This window comes from Synchiropus splendidus, chromosome 8, assembly GCF_027744825.2.
Source record: "Synchiropus splendidus isolate RoL2022-P1 chromosome 8, RoL_Sspl_1.0, whole genome shotgun sequence".
NCBI classification, from domain to species: domain Eukaryota; kingdom Metazoa; phylum Chordata; class Actinopteri; order Syngnathiformes; family Callionymidae; genus Synchiropus; species Synchiropus splendidus.
Genome location: NC_071341.1, coordinates 19,249,417 through 19,275,582, shown reverse-complemented (window position 1 = coordinate 19,275,582; position 26,166 = coordinate 19,249,417). Strand labels below are relative to the sequence as shown.

General features: G+C 40.5%; 1 protein-coding gene across 2 annotated transcripts in view; it reads left to right on the top strand.

Moving 5' to 3' along the window:
- The window catches only part of LOC128763996 (CD166 antigen homolog), a 42,193-nt gene that overhangs the window by 12,411 nt on the left and 3,616 nt on the right, over positions 1-26,166 (top strand). Inside the window, exons 2-13 of one of the 2 annotated variants that reach the window (XM_053873329.1) lie at positions 13,010-13,113; positions 13,308-13,524; positions 14,973-15,037; positions 15,375-15,462; positions 15,647-15,820; positions 18,180-18,304; positions 19,908-20,037; positions 20,355-20,467; positions 21,746-21,872; positions 22,131-22,252; positions 25,309-25,438; positions 25,921-25,950. In XM_053873329.1, coding sequence (XP_053729304.1) covers positions 13,010-13,113; positions 13,308-13,524; positions 14,973-15,037; positions 15,375-15,462; positions 15,647-15,820; positions 18,180-18,304; positions 19,908-20,037; positions 20,355-20,467; positions 21,746-21,872; positions 22,131-22,252; positions 25,309-25,438; positions 25,921-25,950 — 1,425 coding nt within the window. The remainder of the gene's footprint in view (positions 1-13,009; positions 13,114-13,307; positions 13,525-14,972; positions 15,038-15,374; positions 15,463-15,646; positions 15,821-18,179; positions 18,305-19,907; positions 20,038-20,354; positions 20,468-21,745; positions 21,873-22,130; positions 22,253-25,308; positions 25,439-25,920; positions 25,951-26,166) is intronic. The other variant, XM_053873330.1, reaches the window with a different exon arrangement.

Here is a 26,166-nt window from a genome sequence, read left to right as displayed (position 1 = left end):
CTGCATGATCCGACTTCATTAGGGGCACAATACTTTTACATGGAACAGCAGAAGGTGTCCAAAAAGTCACCATTTACTGGATTTTTTTAAAGCAAATAGAAAATAAATAGCAGATGTAATACTTAGCACAACCCAGTGCAGCTAGTGAAGTAATACGTCGTTATTACACAGGTCTTCTCTAACTTTGGGTGTCCTTTCTTAATGGTTGCAGAGGTGCAATGTGATTAAACTTTGATTACCGCTGGGTACAATACAGGGCTGCAAGGACTAGTCAACATCGTCGACTGTGATTGACTATTAAATTAGTCACAGACGGCTTCATTAATCAAGTCATTCAAACAGCGTACTTTTCACTGAGCACAATCTGCAGCTAGATTAAAAATGGCTGACGTTCAAGGTCCATCGCGACCCAAAACATCTAAAAAGTATGAGGACAATTTACAATGGACTCATGAAAAACTAAAGTGAAATGGAACATTTGCCAAACAAGCTTTTAGCTGGGAAAGTGGGTGTCTTGCGGGCGCTCTAACCTTACAAAGAAGAGAAATGGATATATATATATATTAGTGCCTTATCGTAGTACCATCATACTGGTATTCATAAAAAGAGTGTTCCAAACATCACCACCACAAACTAATGCTGTGCAGTGGCAGCTCTTCTCTTCCTTCATTCTTCTCTGTTGTCTCCATTGCGTGCCACATGTAATTCCAAATAGCTACATCCTAATTGGTCATTCTTGTTGTTAGATGGCAACATGATGGTCTGCTCAATTTGAGATTCCAGACAAGTCAGACTTGAGATGATTCAGTGGCCTCAGGCGAAACAGAGTGGCTGGTTTCAGCCTAATGAAAAAAAGCCTTCTGTCGGTGTGATACATTTGGAAGAGACCCGGTGGAACGAAGAGCACTTTGATGTCAAAATGTCTATTTTGAATGTGTCAGGAATAAATTATTGATGCATATTAGCACAGGTGGCGCTCCTGGTTGGAAAAGGAGGACGGAGAAGGATTCAGGCAGATTTATAGACCAGTTGAAAGCCTTCAGTAATTCAAAGGGCACCAAATTCATTAGTATGAAGCATTACCCATTGATAGATGTTCCATGTGGAGTATTACACCATCTGCTGTCCCTGCTTATCCTCCACGTTTATTTTATTAGACAGCCTAAATATATTTCACAAGTTGCACTGAAACCCTTGATTGTACATCCCCGGTGATGCTGCTTGAACCAAGTCTGTCATTGTCGTTTCACCGACTCAACAGCAAAGATTCAGTCTTTTAGGAGCATTTTTGTGACACCAGAGTCAATAATGAAAACTGCATCGAGCGAAGTGGAAATGCTTTATTAATGATGGAAAAGAAGGGCAGAGCTTTAATTTTAAAGTAACCAACATTCACATTCCAATTGTTTATTTAACGCTTGTCAAAAATAGACAAATAAACTAAAGCTGACATCAAGGGTTCTGTGCTGAAAAAGTATATGCTAACATAGATGACAGTTTTTGTGACGCACCATCTGATTTGAATACAGAGTTGTTGTCTTGTCAACGTCTAAAAATGAGACTGTGAATCAGATATTGGTGTTGAAAATGAAAATAAGTTTCCGTCAAACCACCGGCTCTGCATCATCCATGGTTTTCTCAGGTGAGAGTTAAAGTTTGACACCTCCGATGCGTTGAGAAAGGTTGCCAACACGATATTTATCTTTTATTAGTCCCACAAATTCACTTCAGGTGTTGATAAAACGTTGTAAAACACATTTAATTATACTGAAGTCAAGGCAAGCTTGCTTTCAGAGTAATTATAATTTAATGGTTCTATAACACTAACGCTAGATCCCTGCCACATGTCATCAGAAAAATTATCACTTTTTAAAGATGAACTGACGTGATCAAATGTATTAAAACTAAATGGAAACATAGAAACAAACTGATAAAACATTGAGGTTGACTTGAGAAGAATAAGTTCTCCAGTAAAGTCAGCAGTGGGACAGCATTTATGCAGTATTACAGTTTCAGCAAAATTGGATCTTGTTTTTCACAGCTTTACTGCATTCCATTGTTACTTGAGATTATTAAACAAGACGTTTTTGACCTTGACCATGAGTCACAGTCTGCAATTTTCATGTGCAATTATCATCATTTTTTCAATGGTGCTATGAATGGAAAAAAAACAAGCTCCCTATCATTCTGAAAAGGATGATTTAATTAGCGCTTCAGTGGTGAAAATTAGCCGTTTAAAGCTGAGACAGGTAGCTTTCCATGCCTTACTTGACTGATAAAGATCCACAGATGGAGGCAGACTTCATCACCACTCCGATTACGGTAAGATTTATCAGTGCACTTTTGGTATCCTGCCTGCAATCCGCATTTTCCCCACCGTAATTGCTGGTAGAAAACTATTTCGAAGATCCCCCATGACCCACAAACCACCACTCCTTGGCAAGAACTTATCAAATTTGAGGAAATTAGTTTGAAGTGCGGGGGTTGAATGAGGGAGTTGATATCTCCACAGTAAAGCCTATTTTTTCTTGAGAAATAAATTTAATTAGAACGTGCTTCCAAACATTCTATATCATTTTAATTCACAAGCTGTTGAGGTCAGCTCTTCCGGCAACAGGAGAATCGGTCATAGACGAAATGAAGGGCAGTGAGCTGCATTAGGAAGGGTTAATGGACATGCAGGAGGCGGTGTGCCGTGTTAATGGCCCTGTGTTGTCTTTAATGGTACATCATTAATGGCAGTTATTACAGGATGTTTGGAGTCAAGACTGCACGCTCTCCAATGATCAGCCTGGGGTCTACCTTCAGCCTCCGGTCTCCCCAGGGGGTTGCCCCTCCCCTCCTGACCCCCCTGAAATACATAATTCACAACATAATGGACGAGCTTTTTGAGTGCACTTACCACCTGATCACTCTAGCAGACTGCAGTCTTAAGGGCTGTCACAATTTATGACATTTTTAAGAGGTTTTTTTTTTTTTTTTCACAGACGGCGGTGTGCTGGAGTGTATTGAGGGAAAACCTTTCAAACACTAATGATTATGCCACAAGATCAATTTCTTGGAAACCTTATGGCGGGTCCTTTAGTCATTTCTAATGGCCTTTCGTCTTTTCCATCTGCCATTTACAGAGGGAATTCTTGACAATTTGTGGACACTTTTGAGTCGTTTGTGAATGCACGCATGTGCCTTTCTTCTTTGATGTCTTGATTATAGTTTTTATTTCTATAACATTGTCAAGAACTATCAACCATTACTCAATATTGTGTCAAATTACATAAAAGTTTGTATAGTAGTCAAAACATCTTAGTAACGGAGTGACTTATCTCATGAGTTGTAAAAAGGCTGTTTTTTTCCTGTCACAAACAAAACATGATCAACCCAAGAGCTGATGTGTGCATGCCTGTACTGCGAGGACCTTCTTTCCATAGTTCCATAGTAGCTATAAACTATAGCTTTACACAAAGTGGTTGGCTCAGCTTTTCTTTGACCCGAGACAGATATTTATTTTTTGTGTTTCTTTTGTAGATTACATCACATTTAACTTTCTATTGATGTCTGTTGTTGCTGCAACCAAACAATATTATATATTGAGAGGTTAGAATTGAGAGCGTTGATCAACCACAGCACTTTTTTCATTGTTGTCATGGCAACAAGCCATTAGCAGAAACATCTAAATAATAAATGAAAGGGAATTGATGACATTAATGTCCTTTTTAAAGATGTCAAAAACTTGAATTGTTTTGCTATGTCAAACACGAAACATGCCTTTCATTCACATCAAATGAAAAATCAGGAACAGCAACGATCGAGCTTTCCAGTGAAGACCTTTCCGACCAGCGTTCTTGTTTTGAACCTGATTGCTTGAGTCACCTCTTCCTCTGGGCTTATTATTGTTCGCTTCTTATTTTCCTCCCAATTTATATGGAGCACTCGCAGCTGATGCGAAGTGTTCACGCTCTCAGGGGATCGTCACCAGGTATACTGGGAATCGACAGAAACCACTGACTTGAAAACAAACAAGATGCCTAAGCCTGGAAAATCCTTCTCCAATTACAAGTGGTGGAACTCAAGCTTAGCACTTCACGCTTCTGGAGGAGGCGGGCTTACAAATATAACATATATGACACCGAGCTATTGAACGTTTTTGTGCAGCATCTAAGTCACTCTTACTTAAGCTTAAAGACTCTATGTGTTGAGCACTTCAGGTACATCGACCAATAATGTCTACCGATAAAGATCAGTTTAGGTCAGTTGAAAACAAACCGAATGTGTCGGCAGATTGATTTAATATAGGGATGCACCCGAACATTCGCTGGCTGCAACATGTATATGAGTAAAGTTTCAACTATTCATGCAATATTTAAAAAAATAGTAAAAAACTTTGGGTATTTGGTATTCGGCATTATTTGGCTTTGGCCAAGCATTTATATTTTTATTTAGCTTGGGCACATGTATAGTGTTGAATGTTTTGTTTAATTTTTAGCTATTCAAATAAATGTGGTGTGAAAGCTATGTTTGGCAAATGTTACATCTCTTGCAATCTTCAATCATTGATGTGTGAAATGTCCCCATACTTGCGTTGCAATGGGTCCGGGACTCAGCCATTTGATAAGACTCTTGAACATGTTGCAGACTAAAATGGCGTTGGTTGACGGGAAAAGGCAAATGAAGAATCCACTGATAGAGAGAATAATGAACACAGGAGGTGGGGATGGCCGGGGGCTCACGCAGCGGCAACACTCATCAAAGAGAAAAATCGAGTCACCCCCTGAACAAAAAACTTTGGCTATGCCAGGACAGTTCACAATATAGATTCCACGAGGTTGGTCACAAGAACAAGGCACCAGATCACTTGCCGATGTGTTGAGGAATGCTTGTCCATTTCAAGTGGCCCAGCTTGATCATCAATTTGCACCAGCCGTTCACTTCACTTACTTGTCGTCACAAACCAACTATACTATCCTACAAAACTACTTAAGGTAAGAGTCAGGTTCATATAATTGAATTTCAAGTTCAATAAATAAATTGCAAGGGCAGGAATGTTACAAAACACCATGTATTTTCCTTTTTCTATTCCCATGTTCTGTCCAAAAAATGAAAGAAAAACTTTAATTTAAACCAAATGGAAACCAAACCAAAGGAAAGTTGTGCCCTCATGTTGTATTAAATATCTATTTCCATTTGACACAAAGTATGATTACATTTTTTTTCTATGCCAAACTCGATGGGGGAATTTCTTTTTTAAAGTTTTGCCCTCATGTTATTATCAAAGGAAGTTGTCTTTAAAAAAATGTCCTCTTCCTGAACTCTTATCACGGTGGCAAGTCTGGTGTGTGATTATTTTTTCAAATGCACAGCCTCAGCCAGCAGAATGTGATGTCTGCCTTTTCTATCTTAACCAGCATTATATATAAACCTGCAGCAATGACTTTACCATTACTTAAAAACCACATCACACAGCAGCGCAGAGCTGTTTGGAATCCAAGTAGATTCATGATAGGAAACTTTTTTTATACTACTTCTCTGGGGGACCAGCAATTAATCACACAACCGGGCTTAAAGCAGCCGCGAGCAATACAAACTTCCCTCCACATCTTTAGCGCCTCCTGGTCTTTGTCCTGCTGTCTAAATCCCCATCCAGGGTCGGAAGCAGAAACCTGATGCCTCGCAGGCAGGACCGCACACGCCTGACACAGAGAAAATGGAGCCTGCATTTTCAGTCACAAGCCAACAATGGGCGCACGACAGGTGGGGCGGCAGGAAACGCATTAGTCTGCCTCCACCTGCTGTCATCAGAGTGCGTCTGTTGACCACACATGATGCTGCAAATGAACACTGTTTTCTGCGCCCGAGGGGAACAGAGATGTCTCCCTATAGAAAACATTCATCTCGCACACGCGGCCGGTCTCAGTAGCTTGTTAGAGCTATTCATCATTCCAGTACGTTGATGTGAAAAGATAGAAGGCATTGTGTGTTTCCTTCAGTTTCACCCGTTGTGCTTTTTCATTATTTATTCAGCCGAGAGCTCGACAATGTCACTAGAGTTCATTTCATGTAGGTTTTCAACATGAGTGTGTGTGCTTTTGTTGGCTTTGTAGCAAATTAGGCTGAAGACGTGTGAATGCTGATGGGTGATAGAGGGGGACGGTTGTATAATCGCACTCCTGCAGTGCGAATCATACACCGCGACCACATCCTACCCCATTCGCCGTCCATCCTCCCCCTCAGAACTGAAGGCGCGTTTTGCCCTGAGGTGACTGGCATGACTGAGTAGGCTGCGGAATGTTTTTTGACTTTGGTGTGTGAGTTTGTCCTGAGTAAGTACTGGGGGCTTTTTCAAACAAAGAAAGAAGAAGTCAATAATAACCCAGTATTTATTTGTAAGTTACAAAGAAATGTTAAAACAAAAATACATGTCGACATTTGCTCTTGATTTTGTTACAAAGCTCCTTCTATCACTCAAGATATAATTATATTTTGTCGGCACTTGAGGTAATGGACTTTCAAATGGAGTTTTGCGAGTTAATTGTCAGACTACTAAGCTAAGAAGCCATGTTAGCTCTTGACAACATACGCCGTCGAAAACCTGCTGATAAATATACACACTGAATTAAGCGTTGACTGCCCTGAAGGACAGAAGAAAAAGGGTCTTAAACATTAATTCATAAACATTGTAATATAATTTAAAATAGCAATATAACTTAGTGGCAATGTGGGAATAAAGTGGGAAAAAATATATGTAATTTCTTTTGTAGTTTTGCTCTGAACTCATGAGGGCCAAATAAAGACGTCTGGTGTACAATGCTTGTAACAATTACATTCCTTATATACATCAATTATATTTATAATTATTTTTTTAAATATTCAGGTGCATTGACTTAACCTCGAAACCTAGAAAGCGCTTGAATCTTTTCAAAACATTTAAGACTGGATAGCATTCTCAAGGAATCTGTGAAAGCAGATGGAGTCATTCTGAATTTGAGGACACCAACTGCCTGCTGCCATTATACACAGTAGAACACATTGTGAAAATAAATTGCACTACAATTTTTGAGTCTTTTTTTCTAGTTTGAGCGTTAATTCAAGGTTATATCCATGGCTGATGATATTTCTCTTTCTTTGAAAGAAATCTAATAAACCACGTTGGACTTCGTAGAACTTTTCTAATAGAACTTGTAGATAAGAATCCATGGAGAGTGGATCACTTATTAAAAACAAAAAGAAGTAGAGCAGCTGAGTTCAGCCGGACTTTAGATAGCGCCTTTGGGGAAATGCGAGAAAATGAAACCTTTGTCCCATGACTTCCATTGCAGAGATGGACTTCTCTCACATGGTTCCTTTTGAATGATCATTCTAAAGAGGGAGAGAATGTGGAGTAAGGCGACATTTTAAGGGTTATTGGATTCTTTCTGTGTCATAAACCAGCTTGCAGATTGTAAACTCGACTTTATTGACCCAAAAGTTCTTGACAGTGCTTCCATACTGAACCTGTATGTCAGGGAAGTTACTATAGTTGCCTACTTATATGGCTGTTTGGACTAAGTCAGGATTACTCGACTCTGAATTAGTTTTGAGAGGATGAGTCATGAATCGAATTTAAACATGGTCCCATTGTTTTTGTTCTATTTAGATTTAGTTGTATGCATTAAATATTAAGTGCTAGAGAGATGTATTCGCTGAGATAGTGAAACAAATCAATGTATTTTTGTTGGCGCTTTACACCACATGTCATTCAAAGATAAAAGCAGTCAAAATGGAGGACGGCATGCTCTTCTCTTATGCTATAGAATGGTGACAGGCAATTACTGTGGGCTGAGGGGGAAAAAAGCAAAATCGAATCCACAATGTTGACATTTGGAGGGATTGTTCAGCTCGCTACAAAGCAGAAATGTATATAAAAAAATGTGTTGCGCTTTCCTCAGCTGCCAGTTACCTGTCAATGACAGCATTATGCTCGCTCCTAAGAGACAGACGGACCAAGATAGTAAGGATGTAGCAATGCGTCTATTTTTTTTATTTCTTTTTTTTTTCTGTTAGCGGGGGGAAGTACCTTCCATCCCAAACTGATATAGCAGCAGAATTTATTTGCCTGTCAAAGTCAGTAAATTCTGAGTGAATGGTGGAATATAACTAGAAACGCTGCCATGAGGTCCTAAGCAAATAAAGCTGAAATGTTTAAATTAACATTCCGCTCATGACGAGATGGTGTTTGTGTGAGTCAGCTTAAATACTTTGAAATGCAAAAAGTGTTATTATTATCAGCCGTAATTAAATGATATCATCTTCAATGCAGTTCTTGGTGAAGCTTTCATCTTGCGTGTTATTTTTTCTCAGCCTCTAGCTATTGCTTTTTGCAGCCATTAGGCTTTAAAACAAACAAAAAATAGACACCAAAATTAATTTATTTTTGATAGTTCGCAAGTTTTCAGAAATTGAACAGCAAACCGCAGTTATTTCCTTGATAAATAACATTAAAGAGACAAATTGACACTATTTTGTTTGTCATTGAAAACCATTCTTTGAATTAAATGCACATAAGGCTTTGTTATTTTGACTCTTTATGAACACACGAAGCAGAAGTGTGAGAAGTTGTTGCACCAAGCAAATAAGGTACCATTTCCAAAGTCTAATGTCCAACCTATATCATGTGAGAATATTTAACGCTCAAGAGTTGTGTAATGAAAAATGTTATTACCGTAGTAGCTGCGTATTGATTAAAATGCATAGCCTGAAGGATGTTTTGGGGCGGCAGTTGTTAGTAACTTAGATATTGCTGCTTCCTTCAAAGCTGTTTATCTTGTCAATGCGGTATAGAAATCTCCTCTGACACCCCATAGCGGACTAATCAATATTCAGCACTTCTTAAATGTTTTAAGCGACGGCAAGGAAGAGAAAATGGAACGACATGGAAGGTATTTTTTTGACTCCTATGGCTAGTGTTGCTCACTATAACAATCTCACCCTTCCAAGAGCGTTATTGATCCATAAGAAGTGGTTCTGTCTGCCCCTTCACGCCGCTCTTTGCCATCAGGTCTTTTGTGGACAGGCGCCACAGGATCTCCATTCAAAGTGCAGTCCTCATTTCCACTCCCCTAATAAGTTTTGGCCCGCTTTTGCATCCTGCAGGCTTGAAACCGTGTGGACACATTCAGACACAGATGGGGGGAGCTGGAAAACGCGAAGTAGGGATATAGAGATCAGTGCAGGGAGGTAGCCGATTTCCCTGGTGAGCTTCTTTCTGAGCTGTCGTCACCCGTCTCTACACAGGGATAGACGCACCTTAATCAGGAACATGAAAGTGTCTCCTGTGGTGCGGACTCCTTTTCCCATCATTCAGCTGTCTGTTTTGTGATCACCAGAGTATTCGCTTTTTTTTGCCTGTCCAGTTTAAGTATAGAGACATTCAAGTTATTTTTGGAGTTGTGAGGACTTGTGTGCGTTGATGCAGAAGAGGGAATAACACAGTCTGATTCCTCTTCTTTCTCGTTCGACCAACAAGTTTGTTGTGTTGGTGCATGTGTTTGTCAAACTGAAGTCACGCTGTGCACTGACTTTTATTGTTTAGGATTACCTTATCTCTCTAAGCAGCGGGAGCTTTGTCTTCTGGAGTCACACGTGTGATTGCCTCTCATTGTAAATGTGTCATCTACACAGATAAGCATTTTGTACTAACGCTTAGAGTTCTCTGCTCTGCCTTACTGGAGGATTCAAATAAGGTGTTTGAAATTTGAGTCGTGTCAGACATGCCGAGTGATATCCTTTATAGTGCTACGGGCTTGGTCCAGTGATATTTTTGAACAATGGCCAACTTTTTTATGGTCCTCCTTTGTCGACTCATTAGCGTAGGAACTGAAAATCCAACTGTAGGGATCCTCTATGCTACTTATGCGCTTCTGTGATCGCTGTTAACTCGTTTTGTCACAAATCTGCAAGCATTGGTTGCAATCTTGAGCCATTAAACACAGATATTGCCAAATATCAATGTAGTTTCATGATTAAAGTTTGAGTAGTTTTACTAAATCCATTTTCACAACATTCCTCTGACCGAGCCTTGCTAATATGCGGTGAGTCCGCAACAAGTTATGATAACATAAACAGCATAGATGGCATTTAATGGCGTCTCCTGAACACAGCTGTGATAAAAACAGGAAAATGGTCAGTGGACGCTGATAGCAATACACCTGGACTCCTCACAATATCAGTTTTATTTTACTTTATGGAGACTAATATTTTGTCAAAGTCTAGCTTCTTCTACATTTTGGACTCTTGTGCTATTGATGTTATTTTGATTTTAGGAATGTGCTATTGATGTTTTCAATTTAACAGCCCTTACCTGAGATGCAGTGCAGCTCAATGATGTGTTTTATAAATACAATGCTAGTTGGCCATGACAGTTGAAAGAAAGCACTGAAATTTAAAAGCCTCTTTAAAACCAAGTGCAAAACGCCGAGCAGGTAAAAAAAAAAAAAAAAGTGTGCTTCAACCATCACTCTCTCCAGGTCCCTGTGACAATTTCCAAAACTGTGACAAGATGATTTGTGGCATTTTAAAATGAAATGTTGCCACGCATCATTAGACGTGACATATGCAAAACATGTGGGCTCGTCTTGCACCACGAGCTAATTGAATTCCGCCTCCTTATACAGTCAAAATGTTGGTTTGCTGCTGTATTCCGCGTGGCTTGTTCCGTCTCTTGTGCCCGGGCCAGAAAACTTGAAGACTGAATCAGACGGAAACTGGTTTGGACAGGAGGATCAGATTTATTCAATTTGCATTAGAAAGGCTATGCTGCACACATCTGTTGCTTTTGCAGGAAACACCCGATGTTTCCAGAATAATAACCAGACTGCTACATAATTAAATCAGTTTCTAAATAATTTCGCAGTGCATTTAATTGACTAATTATTGTAACTAAATATGTATTATTCCCACATCTGTCTAAGGTCACTAAAATAGCAGCAGGAGATTGACAGCAGATTGTTATAGAGATCCAAAATTCCAGTGTGCCTCATGGAAACTTTCCCCACCTCTTGATGATGAAATATTTCTTAACCATGAAAGAGATAACTGCAGCACATACTTTTGAATTCTGTGTCAGGTTGACAAGTGACAGATGTCATCTCTCTGTTTAGAGGAGCTGTTCTCGTGTCAGAGTGTGAAAGTTTGTTTTCGCCTTTTCTGTCACCACTAAAAGCAGCCAAGGTTCATTTAAATTCACTGATAGTGCCAAGTCGCTGTTGTGTATTCAAATGCCTGAATGCCTTGATGCTGAGAGCTGAAACTATTGATTTCTTTTTCATCTACATATGCCAACAAGCCCAAACGTGTTTGTGCAATTTATATTACGCATTGCTATCGATCGTCTTCCTAGTAATCAACAGCTATTTATTGGTAAACCGATAAAAATGTGTTCGTCACCATTCACGCGCATAAAGACTCTTTTTTTGAGGAGGATTTTTATGTGGACTGATAAAGTCTATGAATCCATCTTAGACTTGCTTTGTGTCTTCTACGGTACACCATAGTCTGTGGTCAGTGAGCACTGAAGAATATTATCTAGTTACGTGTCCTGCCTGCTTTTCTGATCCATCAAAAATAAACATGTCTTTTTCTCAATTTCATCACCTGAGCACCTAGTTGTCTCAGAACCAGTGCAGTTGGTCCGTCATTCTCTGGTTTCTCACCTCTGTGCATGCCCGATTCCACCATGTTTGTCAATGACACCTCCCTGCCCCTTTTGCTTAGTGTCGGCGCACTTTTGGACCAATCAGTGCGACTTTAGCAGAAAAAAAAGAGGGAAAAACAGCGAAGGAATCAGATCCTAGATGTGATAGTGCGCCTCTTGGAGCCTCTACTTGCTAGATAAGCTACATTAGCCTTAAATCCTTACAGCTATCAATGCCTGATAGCTAATAATATAAGTGCTCTATAATCGCCAGCTCCTTCAGAAAATAAGCCATATTTGGTCTACATTTTTTATGCTAGCTTTCAGGAATATTAGTCATTCTGTTTCATTACCTCATCATCTACTTCTATATCCCCTCCAGCATCTTTAGGGAATTACCTTCATTAGCACATCTTCATTTGCATTTAACCCGCCATAGTGACAAGTACTTTTTTCCACACAAAAAAATCTTGAAAACAACGCTTTTGTCAATTCATGTTCAATGCTAAATTTGGGTGTGTGATCATGACAGATAATATTGTTTTCATTTACAGATTTAATAAACCTAACCTAATTTTAATGTCTACTTATTTAACACAAGGAAAGGAAGAGACTGCAGCATGATATTAGAAACGTTCCCAGGACCAGCTTCAACATCCTGAATTGGCTTGCTCACATTTCCAGTGCAAACATACCAACAATGTCCCCGCCGTGCCTCCGGCCTTGAGCAGACAATGGTAACCATAGTAAAAGCATTCTCTTTCATTCAAACAAGATTCAAACTAGTCACTGGCAGAGACTGAACAATGGGAGTGTCACTGTGTGAAGAAGAAGATTTTAGGACGTCGATGAAGTGCCACCACAAGATTTTATTTATTAGTGTTCGGTCACTTCTTTGTTCTGTAGCATGTCGCTGAAGTGCTCATGAGCTTTTTGGGACAGAAGGTCCTCCACACGCCCACTCGCCCATTTACTTGAGCCAGAGCTCAGAGGGAGCTGAAATGTGAATCTGAATTAAAAAAAAAAAAAAAAAGCTGAATAACACCTCATTTTGTGTCACCGTCCCCCCTGCCCCTCATTTCATTGAGACCTCGCCGCTGTCCCCTCCACCCATCCCCCCTCTCCCACACTTTGTCACCATGGCGATCTTTTCAGTAGAAATTTGGGAAGCAAAGGTTCTTTTCTTAACAAGGACTAGAGAAACTCTTAAGTTATCGATAAATGTCACGTCCAGACTGAAAACCAGGACGATGAGAATAGCAACAGACCCAAGTGTTTGGTGATGCTGAGTGTCATTTTAAAGGTCCATTTTAAAAACCGTGGCCTTGTTTTTGTCCTTCACAGCAAGTGCTTTGGAAACTGTTGTCGGCCTGTATGGGGAGACGCTGGAGATCCCGTGTAACAATGGAGCCATAAAAGAAGACGTGCTGATCACCAAATGGAAATACGTAAGTCACTGTGGAGGAGGTCAACGGACTCAAAATTGTGAAGACGGTTTGACACCCATTTATCATGTGTGAACCACGCCCAGTCTGAGTGCATCCGCTGTCCATCTGACAATGCATCCGTCTGTCCTCACGGCTCTGTGTAAAAGGAAAACAGTTTGTCCTGGACTGTAAGTTAATTCCACACCTCCTTGCAGGACAAAGGAGTCGGCGTGTCAGGAGACTTGCTGACCAGGGGCCAGTCACAGGATGTTTCAGTCACGGCAGATGATGAATATAAAGGACGAGTGAGCATGGCCGCTAACGCCAGTCTGATGGTTTCTGAGGCCAGACTGACGGACCAGCGTACTTTCACCTGCATGGTGGTAGTGGGCGGCAACATTGCAGAGTACCCTGTTAACGTGGAGATCTACAGTGAGTACATGCATGGACGTTATTGAGCTCTTTCAAGAACATAAGAAAGAAACTTTAAACCATCATGATCTCTGTATAGACACATATAAGATAGAAGTTTCTTAAAATCTGACACAATTTTAGCTGTGCTCAAGGAGGTTACTTTTTTGATAGATGGATTTCGATTAGATTTTCTCACAATGTTGATATTGGTGTTCTGGTCACCTCTACCAATCGCTTTCTGTGTTTCTACGTGAGGCGGGAAAACCTTTTGGGACAATATTAAATATATTGCTCCCGAGATTTTACTTATTTTTCACATTCTGACCAGCCAATGACATGAAGTCATTTCCGTTTCTGAGTGAGCAGAAGGTTTAACTAAAGTGGGCACCACATGATATAAAGCCTGCACCCTTGCAGGGGCTGGAATTATGATGGAAAAATGTTTGCTGTGAAGAGAATAGTATACCTATTTAATTTGTTATTTACTTTGATTATTTGTCTGTAATTCATTAATTGAAATAGAATCTCTGGACATGCGAGAATTTCTGGAAGTCTACAACTCAGCTTTTGTTTTAAGATATGGAAACTTTGAAAATTAAAATCACAATTATCAAACTATCAAATCCTAACAGTGGTAGAATTGCTGTATGAATCTAACTGGCAGCCATGTATCTGATCGGGACATTGCGAGCCCTAGTTTCTACCTGGACAGATTTGAGTTCGCTGTTGCCACCTGCTGTCCCATGAGATTTGAATTTAACTATATATGATCAGTGATATTCTGAATCTTGCTCTGCAAATAAAAAAGAATTGAGGAAAAAAATACTATTAAGTTGAAGATTGCCTTTTTAGTTCATTTTATTGTGCCATTAAATATTAAGTATATAATGTTCAACATTCATTATTACTTTTATACAAGCATTTAAACATTCATAATACTTTTTACATGCACACATGTACACAACTCATTTAGTCCATTAATGTCTGGTTATTTTTGGATTGGGCATTTAAAGGGTTACAAAGGGTCATCTGTGATTAAATAGTAATTGTTTTGAGCATACAATTTAATATTATTATTTAAAAAGGTTGGCAGTGTTTTAAGTTGCACTGCTGCATCCTCAGTGGTCTCCCTCCAAACTTGGTGTTTCCTCTCTGGAGTTTTCTGGAGCATATTTACCCCGGCCACTGTGGTTTCTCCCTTCCGTCCAATAACATTTAGAGGTTAATTGATTTATCTAAATTGTCCTTAGGTATGCGTGAGAAAGTGCGTGGGCGAGAATGTCCGTCCAAATATGCCCAGCCGCTGGTCTAGCCTCCAGTATTCAGATGCATGCTGGTCATTCTTCATATAAACTTTTCTCAATACTTTACTGCATTGAAGTAGTACGGTATCTGTCTGTCTAATTCAGATAAGTGCATGTCCTCTGTAATGCTTTGCTCATTAACACGCCTTGTTTTTCCTACAGAGACGCCTGCAGGAGTGGAGATTTCTGAAAAAGCTGCAGAGCTAGAGATCGGCAAACTGACTAAGGTGTGTTTCTTAATGATAGAAAATGCTTATTATTCAAAATATTGAAGCATCAAGGGGAATCCACCTCCACAGCTCAGGTTTCTGGAAGCGCAGCAAAGACCTTGTTAGTCCAGTAATGAGTTCTTTGAAGCGATTCTCATGAATTAGTAAAAAGCAAAATTCTCCCATTGCAATTAAAACACCCAAAGGATCTAAAAGACTTGGGAAATGCTCCGGGCATTTCATGGTCTGCTGCGTAGGAAAAGTCCCTGGGATTAGTCAGGTGGCAGAATTAAATATCTTGTCATTTTAATATGTGAATATTTTCATGCAACCATGTGCTTTTACTGTTTCACAGCTCGGCACGTGTGTCGTAAAAGATGCCAACCCACCCGCAAAGGTCACATGGCTGAAGAACAACAAACCTCTGGTTGCTGATGGGAGAGGTGCGTTGTTCTCATTTGCTGCATGATTTAAATGCTAAGCAGCAACATGCTTATCCTCTCAGACATGATCATTTGTCTGTGATAAATGGCACTGCATTTCCAGACGGTTGGACGCCAGCGTTCTTCGTAATTACGCTGTTGTTCGGAATCATCTCTGAAGGAGCTCTTTCACTTCTCTCTTCAGGGATTTCCATCCAGGAGTCGGCGCAACAAGACCCAATAACCGGCCTCTCTACGACGACGTCCACCTTGGAATATTCTGCAGAGAAGGAAGATGCTGATGCTGAGTTCAAGTGCAGCACCCAGCCCAAGATGAGCCCGGAGCTGGTGTCCTCGTTGGTGAAGTTCTCTATTACCTGTAAGTGGTAATTATGAATTTAGACGTAAGGACCTCATGAGGCCATCGTGAAAGTAGAAATGTTTTGGGTTCTGACAGTTTCTGTTGCTATATTTAACCATTATTATTATTATACTATTTATTTATTTTTGGTTTACATTCAATGTTATGTAAATTGTATTTAAGTCATATTACATTTATATAAAGATTTTTTTTTGTCTTATTTTCTATGTCAGAATTTAATATATTCATATATAATATAAATTCAGTAACATAAGGTCAAATACGTTTCCTCTCTGGACTGTTTTTTGATGATAGTAAGAGATTTTTCTGAATCCATATTATTTTTGGAAGGTTTATTTTCTCTCTCTCATTTCATTTAATCATGAAATATTCAGAAGAATTTTTGTTTACACATCTTTTACTATTGTTCTTTTGATTTATTGTTTCATAATGACAACAAACACTACACTTAGGAATTATTGGAATGCCCCTCACAACTCTGGCTGTAAATGATGTGGCCCCTCTTGAAAAGAATTATACAATTGAAGTTCTACATTCTAATCCTACTTGTTTTCCTACACACTGTTGTTGCACTGTGAATGAGATGGATCTAAACTAAGCCCCAGAGACCATCCACACAATATGTTTAAAGCAAAAGTCGTCGACAGTGTTTATAAATAACGGCACATTACAAAATAATAATGCTAGACTTGTATATAAAAGGCTGATGATGCATAACAATGAGTTGGTGTCAGACATTTGGACACATCATTTCTCATGCCACATGATGGAGGAAGCTTAAAAGCCTAATGGCCGAGTCCAAAGTGACTCCTAATTGTGGAGTCTGATGAGAACACACTCCTCTGCGTCATTATGTCGTTGTGCCGTGTCTTTTATTTGTCACCATTCCACTGACCGTGACAGAAGCGAAAACATCTCAGGTAGATTCCAACAGATGGTAAGCACTTTTTCCCTCTCTGGAGATTAATAACGGCTGCCATTCCCGTGTCACAATCGCAGTCGGTATTAAAGTGCTCATTAACAAGGAAAAGCTACTTTTGTGGTGAGTCATGCCAACTCGTCCCACACCCTGGAGATGACACGAAAAGACAAATATATTCGTTTATCAGCACTTCCTGAGCTCCCTGATTAGACTTTGAATAACTTTCTCATGTTCAGAATAGTGGGAAAAAAAGAGTTTTGTAACTATCTTTCTTGACGTTATGGAATTCAGTAAGGCCTTAATTAGATGTTGCCATGAGAAAACAAGCGGCAAGATGAAAGGGAAGTTTGGAATAGGGTGGTCATGCGAAAATTGCAAACTTGAAGAGATTTGCTCAGTGATGCTGTTTCAGATACAGCCTGGATTAAATAAAGGCATGTTATTAAAATGAAAAACAAATTTGCAGATAAGTAGTCAAGTAAATACAGGGTAAAATATTCAGAAAATGAAAGGGAAATCTGTAAAAAAACAAAAAAACAGCTAAACTGGCATCACAGCACAACCTGAGCAGGAGCTCCTCTAACCTGTAGCACTTGGTCACGTAGGCCAGGTTGCAGGTGTCTCTGCACTGTAGTATTGACGCGTGGCAAATTACAATTGCATCCAGAAACCACATTTGATTTAGGATACTTCTCAGCTTATCGATATGTATGCCGCCCTCAGTTCAGAAGATGATTCTTTCTCAAGTAAACTCCCCTTAGGGAGCACTCATGGGATGAGAAGCACGGCTGTGTATGTGGGTTGCACATCAGAAAAGTTACCAAATCTCAGCTCTCTCTCTGTCAACTCACTTTAAGTGGTTTTGGAATATTATCAAGTCAAACTTTGAAGGTAAATGATTGCCCTGTATATATGTGAAAACCATCAGCAATATGTTTTTCATTTGAATGCATGCCGTAATTTAAAGGTCTTGTCAGTCCCCAGACAAATATTCCATACTAGCAGACACAGTATCCGCTGGAGAGCTCTATCAGCATGAGTAGTTTTTACTCACTCTTGCTTCCAGCTAAGACAGATGGCGGTTACGCAGTGTTTAATGGTGACAGTTGAAAAACGACATGTGCATTCTGTGCCTTCTCCGTGGGATTAAAACTGAGGGATAATTAAATATTGAAGTTACCTGACTGACTTTAAAAGTGGAACTGGGACACTTTCTTCTGAAAAAAGCGCTTTCTTCTGAAGCACTCCTCTCACCCAGAGCAGAAGCATTGAGCTTTGAAGAGGCCTCAGATCAGGAGTGTGATTGTCAAAGGCAGGGGATAAAGAGACAAAAAAGTTTAGATGCCCTGCAGAGTGTTGACACAGTTGCTGCCAACAGCTCACCCGCCGGCACCGACCCCCCCACCAACTGTTGACCCTCTCGTGTCTCAACAGACTCCACTGAGAACATCGTACTAGAGGTCCATGGACAACAACCCGTGGTGGAAGGGCAGAATGTGACCCTGAAGTGTGTGGCAGATGGCAACCCAGCACCAACCAGCTTCAACTTTTACATCAAGGTACCTTTAATCCGTATTGATGGATCGTTTATGACTTGATCATTTTGTTCAGGCTTTTTCACAGCACCCTTGTTTAGCTCGCATCAACTATCCATTCAAACTGATGGCAGAAGCAATGAGCTTGCAAAAGAAAACAAGAAATAATTATGAATTCAATTTCATTGTTTACCAGTTTAGACCAAAAATTATTTTCCATTCGGAATGTCAATGAAGCTTTACAAACTCTAAATATGAAAGGATTCTCGGCTACTGTGTCAAAACAAAAACACATTAGCATTTATTGAATTTTCAAATTTGTTTTTAACCTTCCGCTCTTTAAGCGTTCAATGTTGCAAGCGTAGGCAGCGTGGTGGCAAAGTTCCCGGGTTGTATCTCTCTCAGGACGGACTTTCAGGGGAGCGCAGTGCTCTTCTTCTGAGATACTTTTCTCGGTCCAAATAATGTTATCTACATTGCCAACTTTTTTTTTTTTTTTTTTTGCACGTACACACAGTGACCGATTGAAAAATGTGTTGACAGTTCAATTGTAATTTATATAAAGACAAGAAAACACTGTCAATGGAAAGACAGACTGATAATACGCTTCATAAATCTGCAACGTGCATTATTATGTTATCTTTTTTCTGAGGCGCCAGACTAGATGTCACAAAGAGCTGGAGCTCCCAAATCAGTTCTGCTAAACCAATAAAAAATGATCGATAAAAAAGACCTGAGTCAAGCTTTTTCAAAAGGTTTAGAAGCCGAGACAGTCCAAAAATCTGAGACATCTAAATAATGTTGAGGAAGTTGTCCGTGAAAGTGTCCCTGCTGGAACCTGAAAACAAATCCACGATGAGAAATCATAGTTGATAAGGCAGGGGAGTCAATTATAATGGAGGTTTGGAAGAGCCAAACAACTGAAGTGGAGAGTATGGAGAAACTTATTCAGAAATTAAGGATGTAAAGGGAGAGAACAAAGAGAGAAGGTGATAAGGGAGAAAGTTCAAGTCTCCTTCAAAAGGAAAGACAAATTAAAGGAGGAGTTCATTGGAGCTCTGACTACTGAAGGGAATTGTACATGGACAAGAGATCAAATGAAAGTGGGAGCTAGTCCAGGATCACATTTGACCCGGAATACGCACTAAAAGTCTATAAAGTGAGGAAGAAGCAGGTGGCAATGTGCCAAATTGAAGACGAGAATTTATTCCCAAGATAGTGAAAACCTACCCCACCCCAGAAAAGGTATATCTCTTAAACAATCAAATTTTAATGTCCTCAAAAAAGAGGACAGAAGTGAGACGAAACGGTCGATAATGCTTGTGATTCACTCATAGCTTTCAAGACTTTGGAAAACGGAACCTACTTTTCTGCAGTCAATCTGTCAGGGGAAAGAAATGCATAAAAAAGGAGACAAATATTTAGAGATTGTTTTTCTCGCTGCTCGTATTTGATACCTGATACAACATCAAAATGGAGTTGCTGTTGTGCATTTGCTGTAAAATGGCAGTGAAATAAACATTTGTTTGTATGTCAACATCACTTTCACACTATGATCTTTGTGCGTATGAAGTAATCAGTGCGAAAATATATGATAGTGAAACTGTGATTGATGCGTGTGTTTAAGGGCGAGATGATAAGAGTGGACTCCAACAACTACATGCTGACGGACATCGGCCGAGAAGCCACCGGTGAATACAAATGCTCTCTCATCGACAACCCCCTGATGGAGGCGTCTCAGGAAATCACAGTCAACTGTAAGAAGAAACTTTGTGTTTCCGTGAAAAATGGCCGTGATTGCAATTTTTCCACACGGCAGCATTGTTGTCAGCCTGATTCATATTCCCGTTCTGCAGATGTAATTTGTAGCTCTCAGGGTGGAATTTTTTTGTTTGGAGGGACGGGTGTGGTTTATTAAGTGTTTACATGTCAAGTATTGTGCTTCTAATAACCTTCAGCTGGGAAGAGGTGCGTCAAGTTGTTGACTTGTTTTGGTGTGCAACCGAAGTATCTCCAGACTTGTCAAGCTTTTTTTTTTTTCAACATTTCTCAACAATTCCCTTCTCTTTTGTAGACCTTGACATCAATCTGAGCCCCGCTGGGGATATCGTCAAGCGCGCCGGCGAGGCTCTGGAGCTAAACTTCCGAATTGATGCTTCTGGGGATAGTAAAGTTACCTGGAGGAAGGTAAACAAACATCAGGTCAATCACCGGAGCCAGTGTGAGCCTGTCTTTGCCTGCCTTTACGCCTGATCTGAACATGCCTTTTCTGACACATTGATTGAAGTACAAAGATGCCTGGCCACGTGTTTACACCTGTTTAACTCATTCTTGAGGATGCTGTTGCTTGTGACATGATTTGATATGCACATTTCAAATTACATTAGCTCCCCAAGGGTTATCCTACCTTGAAAACTCAGATGCCGCCTGGGGACTACCACTCATTTAATGCTCGCAAACACAGACCTCATTCACCTTCACTATCAAGACACACAGCTGCGGTGATGCAGTCACTGAGCACTAATAATGTTGCCCTGCAAGTTGTTGAGTGTCTATGAAGTAGGAAAGTAAGCCAGAAAGTGGTTTTACTGTATTTAGAAGAGGCTAGTTGGGGAGCTCAAAACCATGCTGTCTGCCATGGAGTCAGCCAGAGTATGAAGACCACTCAGCTGCACCTGCATGTTGCACTTATCATGTGGCTGGAATATGGAATAATCAAATGCTGGGAGTGAAAATAGTACTTAATAGTTCAGTCTTTTTTAGCTGGTTCATGTTATGCTTACCATGTGATCTATAACTTTCTCCATTTAAAATTAACTGCCTGACTTTGAAGATTTGGCTTCCCTTGGAAAAGAAGAGAAACTCTGAGCACATTTTGAATAAACGGCTACGACAGCAGGGCTCTCAAACTGGTCCTCAAAGTCAGTTGGTTGTCAGTCTGGTGCTGCTTGTTTCAGATGACACCTAATTGGTTAAACTGTGTGCGATTGTTTGGTTGGAACAAAATTCCACTGCAGCCATTTTGTGGATTAGTTTGAGACCCATGATCTACACCCAGGTGACCTGTACAGTGTCTGACTGTGTTCATAAAAGACTGCGGAAAGCGGGAGACCTGCAGTTTCAATGGAACAGACGCAGCATCTGTTGCAGATAAAAAAACTGAACCATGAATCACAGTCTTTTTAATTTCAATTCCTTGGATGATAATGAATGAGATAACCATTGCTACAACCATGTGTGAAAAGCAATCCTTGTTTTTTTTTTTTCCCTTTGCGCTTCTGCTGCACAGCTCTAATCTTCAAACAGACTCACTGTGTGTTTACACTGCAAACACGGGCCACTCAAATATGTCTGAGACCACCTTCATATGTGGCGCCTTTCAAATGTTTTGGGTGCATTCACCTGTAGTGTCTGATCCAACTCCTTCGGAGCGTTGATGCTTACATTTGTCTCGCCGTCTCTCAGAACAACGTCATCCTGGATAAAGAGCCTCAGTTGAACAAGCTGACCTTCTCAGACTCTGGACGTTATGAGTGCGAGGTGAGGATGGGACCCCTCAGCAGGAAAGCTTCCTTTGAGCTGCTGGTTGAAGGTAAGGATAGAAAAATGGTGCTTCAGTTGTATCGATTTTGAACCCTGAATTCACACCTTTTTCATGATACACGGTTTTTTGTTGGTGCCCCAAAGCACCACTGTGATATGCGCGTGTGACAATTTTTTAATCACTTGATGGTTCGCACAGAAGCAAGAACTTCAAAAGCACTGTTTGAATATTTACTATCTGACTGCAGATAAATCGAAATTTAGCCAAGTGTTGATGCAGCTCAACAAATACTGCTTCTCTTGTCAGGTCCACCAGTAATCAGGAAGCTGTCCAAACTGCGCAGCAAAGACGGCAAACACAAAGTTCTGAGTTGTGAAGTGGAAGGATCTCCAAAGCCATCTGTGTCTTGGAGCATCAATGGCACATCGGTATGCACATGCACGCACACACACACACACACGTTTGTATTGCTTGTGGGGACATTGTGAGGTTTCTCATTGACATAACCCTATCCCCAGCCTCTCACTCTAAACCCAGCCATCCAAAACTAACTAACCTAACTTTAACCATGACTCTGAAGCAAACTTAAATCTTTATTAAAATAATAATGAACTATTTTTACTGATATTTTAACCCTCTAAATCTTGTGAGGACAGACCAAAATGTCCTCACAAATCTTCATCCTCAAATTGACACTTAACCTCATGGGGTCCACATGTTCTCACAGGGATAGTGTTTTGTCAAGAATTGATCCCCAGAAATGTTCGATGAACAAGCCCCCACGCACATTCACGACACATTCACTCTTTGAAAAACAGAAATGTGAAGGTTGTGTCTGTCACTCTATATAACTGAGGTACATCCATTTGTGGCAAGAAGAACATTTTGTTCGCTCCGTCCTTTTTTGTCCACAGCGAGCAATTTTTAAAAACAACTATAAATACCAGAGCCGCGTGACATTCCGAACATAAACTCTGTGGATAAAAGTAATTGGCAAACGTTGATGTATAAAACAGATACGTTGGTATTTTCATTCCAAAGGAAGATGTGTGCCTATCTTCTGTTATGTTTCTTACCCTTATCAGTGAAGGTGCTGACCACTGCAGACTAAACCCACCACACACAGTATTATACACACCAAATCACTTATAATGGCTCTGTTGATGATGCTGTTTTAAAATGTCGTCAATAATAAACTTCCTGATATCCGTCCTTGATGTGAAAAAGCCTTTAGCTGGAGTTCCAGCTCAGAAGGTGCAACACTGGCGGCTTGTGTGTCGAATTCTGAGGGCGCGCTGTGATTGCAGCCAGAGAAGTCATTTTCAGAAGAGACAGTCGAGAGCCATCCAATCATGACCGGCTATTCCCCCTCAGATTATGATGGAGAGCGTCAGTCCAGGTTAATAAATAAATAAAAACGCACGCATGGATGGTCAGCATTTAAGAGAAGTCCACATACTTCAGAGTGACAGGAGACTTGAGAACCAACACAAATCCATGAGAATTTTAAACAAAGTCATCCGTCAAAATTCGTCTGAAGTTGTTTTCCCTCGCTGGGAGCTGCCAGATTCCTCCCCCCAGCTGTTATATCGCCGTTAGTGATCATGTTTTGACAATTTCCTTGACACTTGTCTTCCTGCTTCGTGCAGGAAATCATCAGATTCGCGTTGCAACGTCTTAACAAGGTTCTTTCGGCTGAGCTGGATTTCAAAATGCATTATTTACAACTCATGAAGCAGCTTTAAATTGCATTTTTACCATTGTGTGCTTTATTGATCCGCAACAAGGAGTCTGGCGAAACACTTGTTTTGACTCAACGAAGGACAGGGAGTGCTGCTGAGATGATGCACAACTCTGCGGTTCAAAAGGGAGCAGGATCTTATGGCTTCAATTATTTCTTTTCTCTTCGTTTTTTACAGCAACAGCGGCAGCTCAGATCAATATAACTAGATTAGATTGATGTTTTCGAGCCATGTAAGTGCTCAGAATTAATTATAAATACACATTCTTGACACGCTTGAAGACTGTTGAGTCGATATGTGAATCTGGGTTGCGATATCTTGTTTTAAATTTCAGAGAAGAGTCACTTTAATCTGATCACACACGACAACAAACACGTACTGTTGATGTTTAATACCAGCACGCACCTGACATGACCTGAAGAATAACAAGATAAGCAAGTCACACAGTTAAACTTTAAAACTACTGGAAATCAAAAGATAGATCTATAATTACTTTGCTGCAAATGTTTTTCAAAATAAATCTAGAACTGATTTGCTCTCATTGGAAAAAGAAACGTATTAATTTCTTCTGTTTACACTTTGGTCTCACTCTTGGTCTTGTTCTCTGTATGTTCTGGTCTCTTGACACAGTCTTGACTACAGCACTATGACTCTTTGAGTTGCTGGTTCAGGGATTAGAACCTGGAAAACCAGTGAAGGGATGATGACAAAGAATGGACAGATAGAACAGATCAAATCTGCAAATCTGAATCTGTGAAGGAAAATAAAATCAGTCAGACAGTTGGGCTTTTGACTGACAGCACTTTGCTGAGCTGAAGGTTCGAAGGTTTCGTGGGTAATTAACTCTCTCAGAGGACCAAAGAAAAACCTGGCAAAAACCAGGAACAAGTGAGTCTGGCATGCGAGGAAGAGCTTGACGAAATTTTGAGAATGATATAAAATTATGTGAGATAAACGGTGTAATTTGGAGGTACCAAAAAAAGAAAGTTGTTGACAGTTAAAATAAAATAGACTATGAGGCATGAGTGAGTGCTTTCAATTAAAATACTTATGTGGTACTGATGAATGTTGTCACTTACAGGGACTTAATGTTTTGTTATTGTGTTATGCTGATGTGGGCCACACTGGAACAGCAAAAGGGTCACATGTGGTCGGCTTCAGGTCATCCCACTGACCTTGTCCAGCCAACTGGGCCGCCGAGCAGACGCGTGGGTGGGAATTGAGCCAGTTGAATCCGGCCCAACTCATACCCTCCCTTCCCTCTGCCCCCCAATAGTTTCAGAGAACGTGGTGTAGGAAGCTCAGAAGGTGACCTCAGTATCAACAAACACAACCTCAGGCGTGGACCTGTTGTGTCCCCGCTATGATTAGAAACGATCCACCGTTGAAATTGAGCCCCTGGACTGAAGTCAAGAAAGAGCCGGTGCTCTGGCTCCGAAATAACGTTGTGAGTCAATACTGTGTGTTGAGTGTGGTGCTGTTAACACTTGTGCAGCTCATCATTCAACACAATGTAAATTTGGTTATTTCATTTTTAAAGAAACAATAAGAGTTTTCTTGTGATTCGCGGAGAGACGTAAAAGGATAGCGAGACAAAGAGTAGACTATTAAAGAGGTGTGATTGGTTGATGTTTCGAGTAATGTGGTTCATGTGGGTCGAAGAAACTCAAACATTCTTCCTGTAATTCCTGCACGATCGTGCTGACAGGTTTACTGACTGTCTTTCTCTTCCGATCCCTCAGCATGAAAGCCCCTTCATCAACGGTCAGATAACGTACAAGATCACGGTGGTGCCCACGGAGAACCTGACCGTGTCATGTGTAGTGAACAACCAGTTCGGCCGAGACTCCGAGGAGATCGAGGTGTTGTCTCGTAAGTACAATCGCAGCGGACTAGTCGGCTCATCTCGCACCGCTGCTTAGATCTCTGGAGAATCTGCTCACCAAACTGCCTTTCACGAGCGTTGCTTCTTCGCTGTCACTCCTGATGCATGCGGTTGTCGTGTTTTGGGATCCGATATTCTCACTGTCTTCTCCGAGTTTCATCAGTGCGTGAAGGGTGACATCACCACCAGTGATGTGGAAGCATGTTCTTTCTGTCATTTTGTTTTCATCTCTCTGTGTGTGTGAGAGATATTCACACGCTATTCTCACTCCTCCTCACAGTGTGTGTGTGTGTGTGTGAGCGTGTGTGTGTGCGTGTGTGTGTGTTGGGATGCTGGACTTTGACCTCTTTCCTCTCCGAACGACCTGCATGCCTCAGTAGACTAGAAGTAGAGTAGAAACTCTTCTCCCTATTATTTTCCTTTTTATTTTTGGTTGGACGTTAATTTTTGATTTCATATCTGATTTCAGTATTTGAGGAGGTGAAAATGGATAAACGAGGTAAGTCTTCTTGATTGTAGGAGAAGGGTCGGGGTCGGGAGCGGGTCACACGTGCTCTGAATGAAGGACTCTCGTGAGAATGAACTGCTTTGACACAAACTATTTCTATCCCTGAGGCTTCCTGTATTTATGGGACTTTTATATTTCATAATAATTTGATTCCTTCAATAGGCAATGCTGCTTTTAACAGTATTTCTTGTCTGAAAAGTAGAAGAA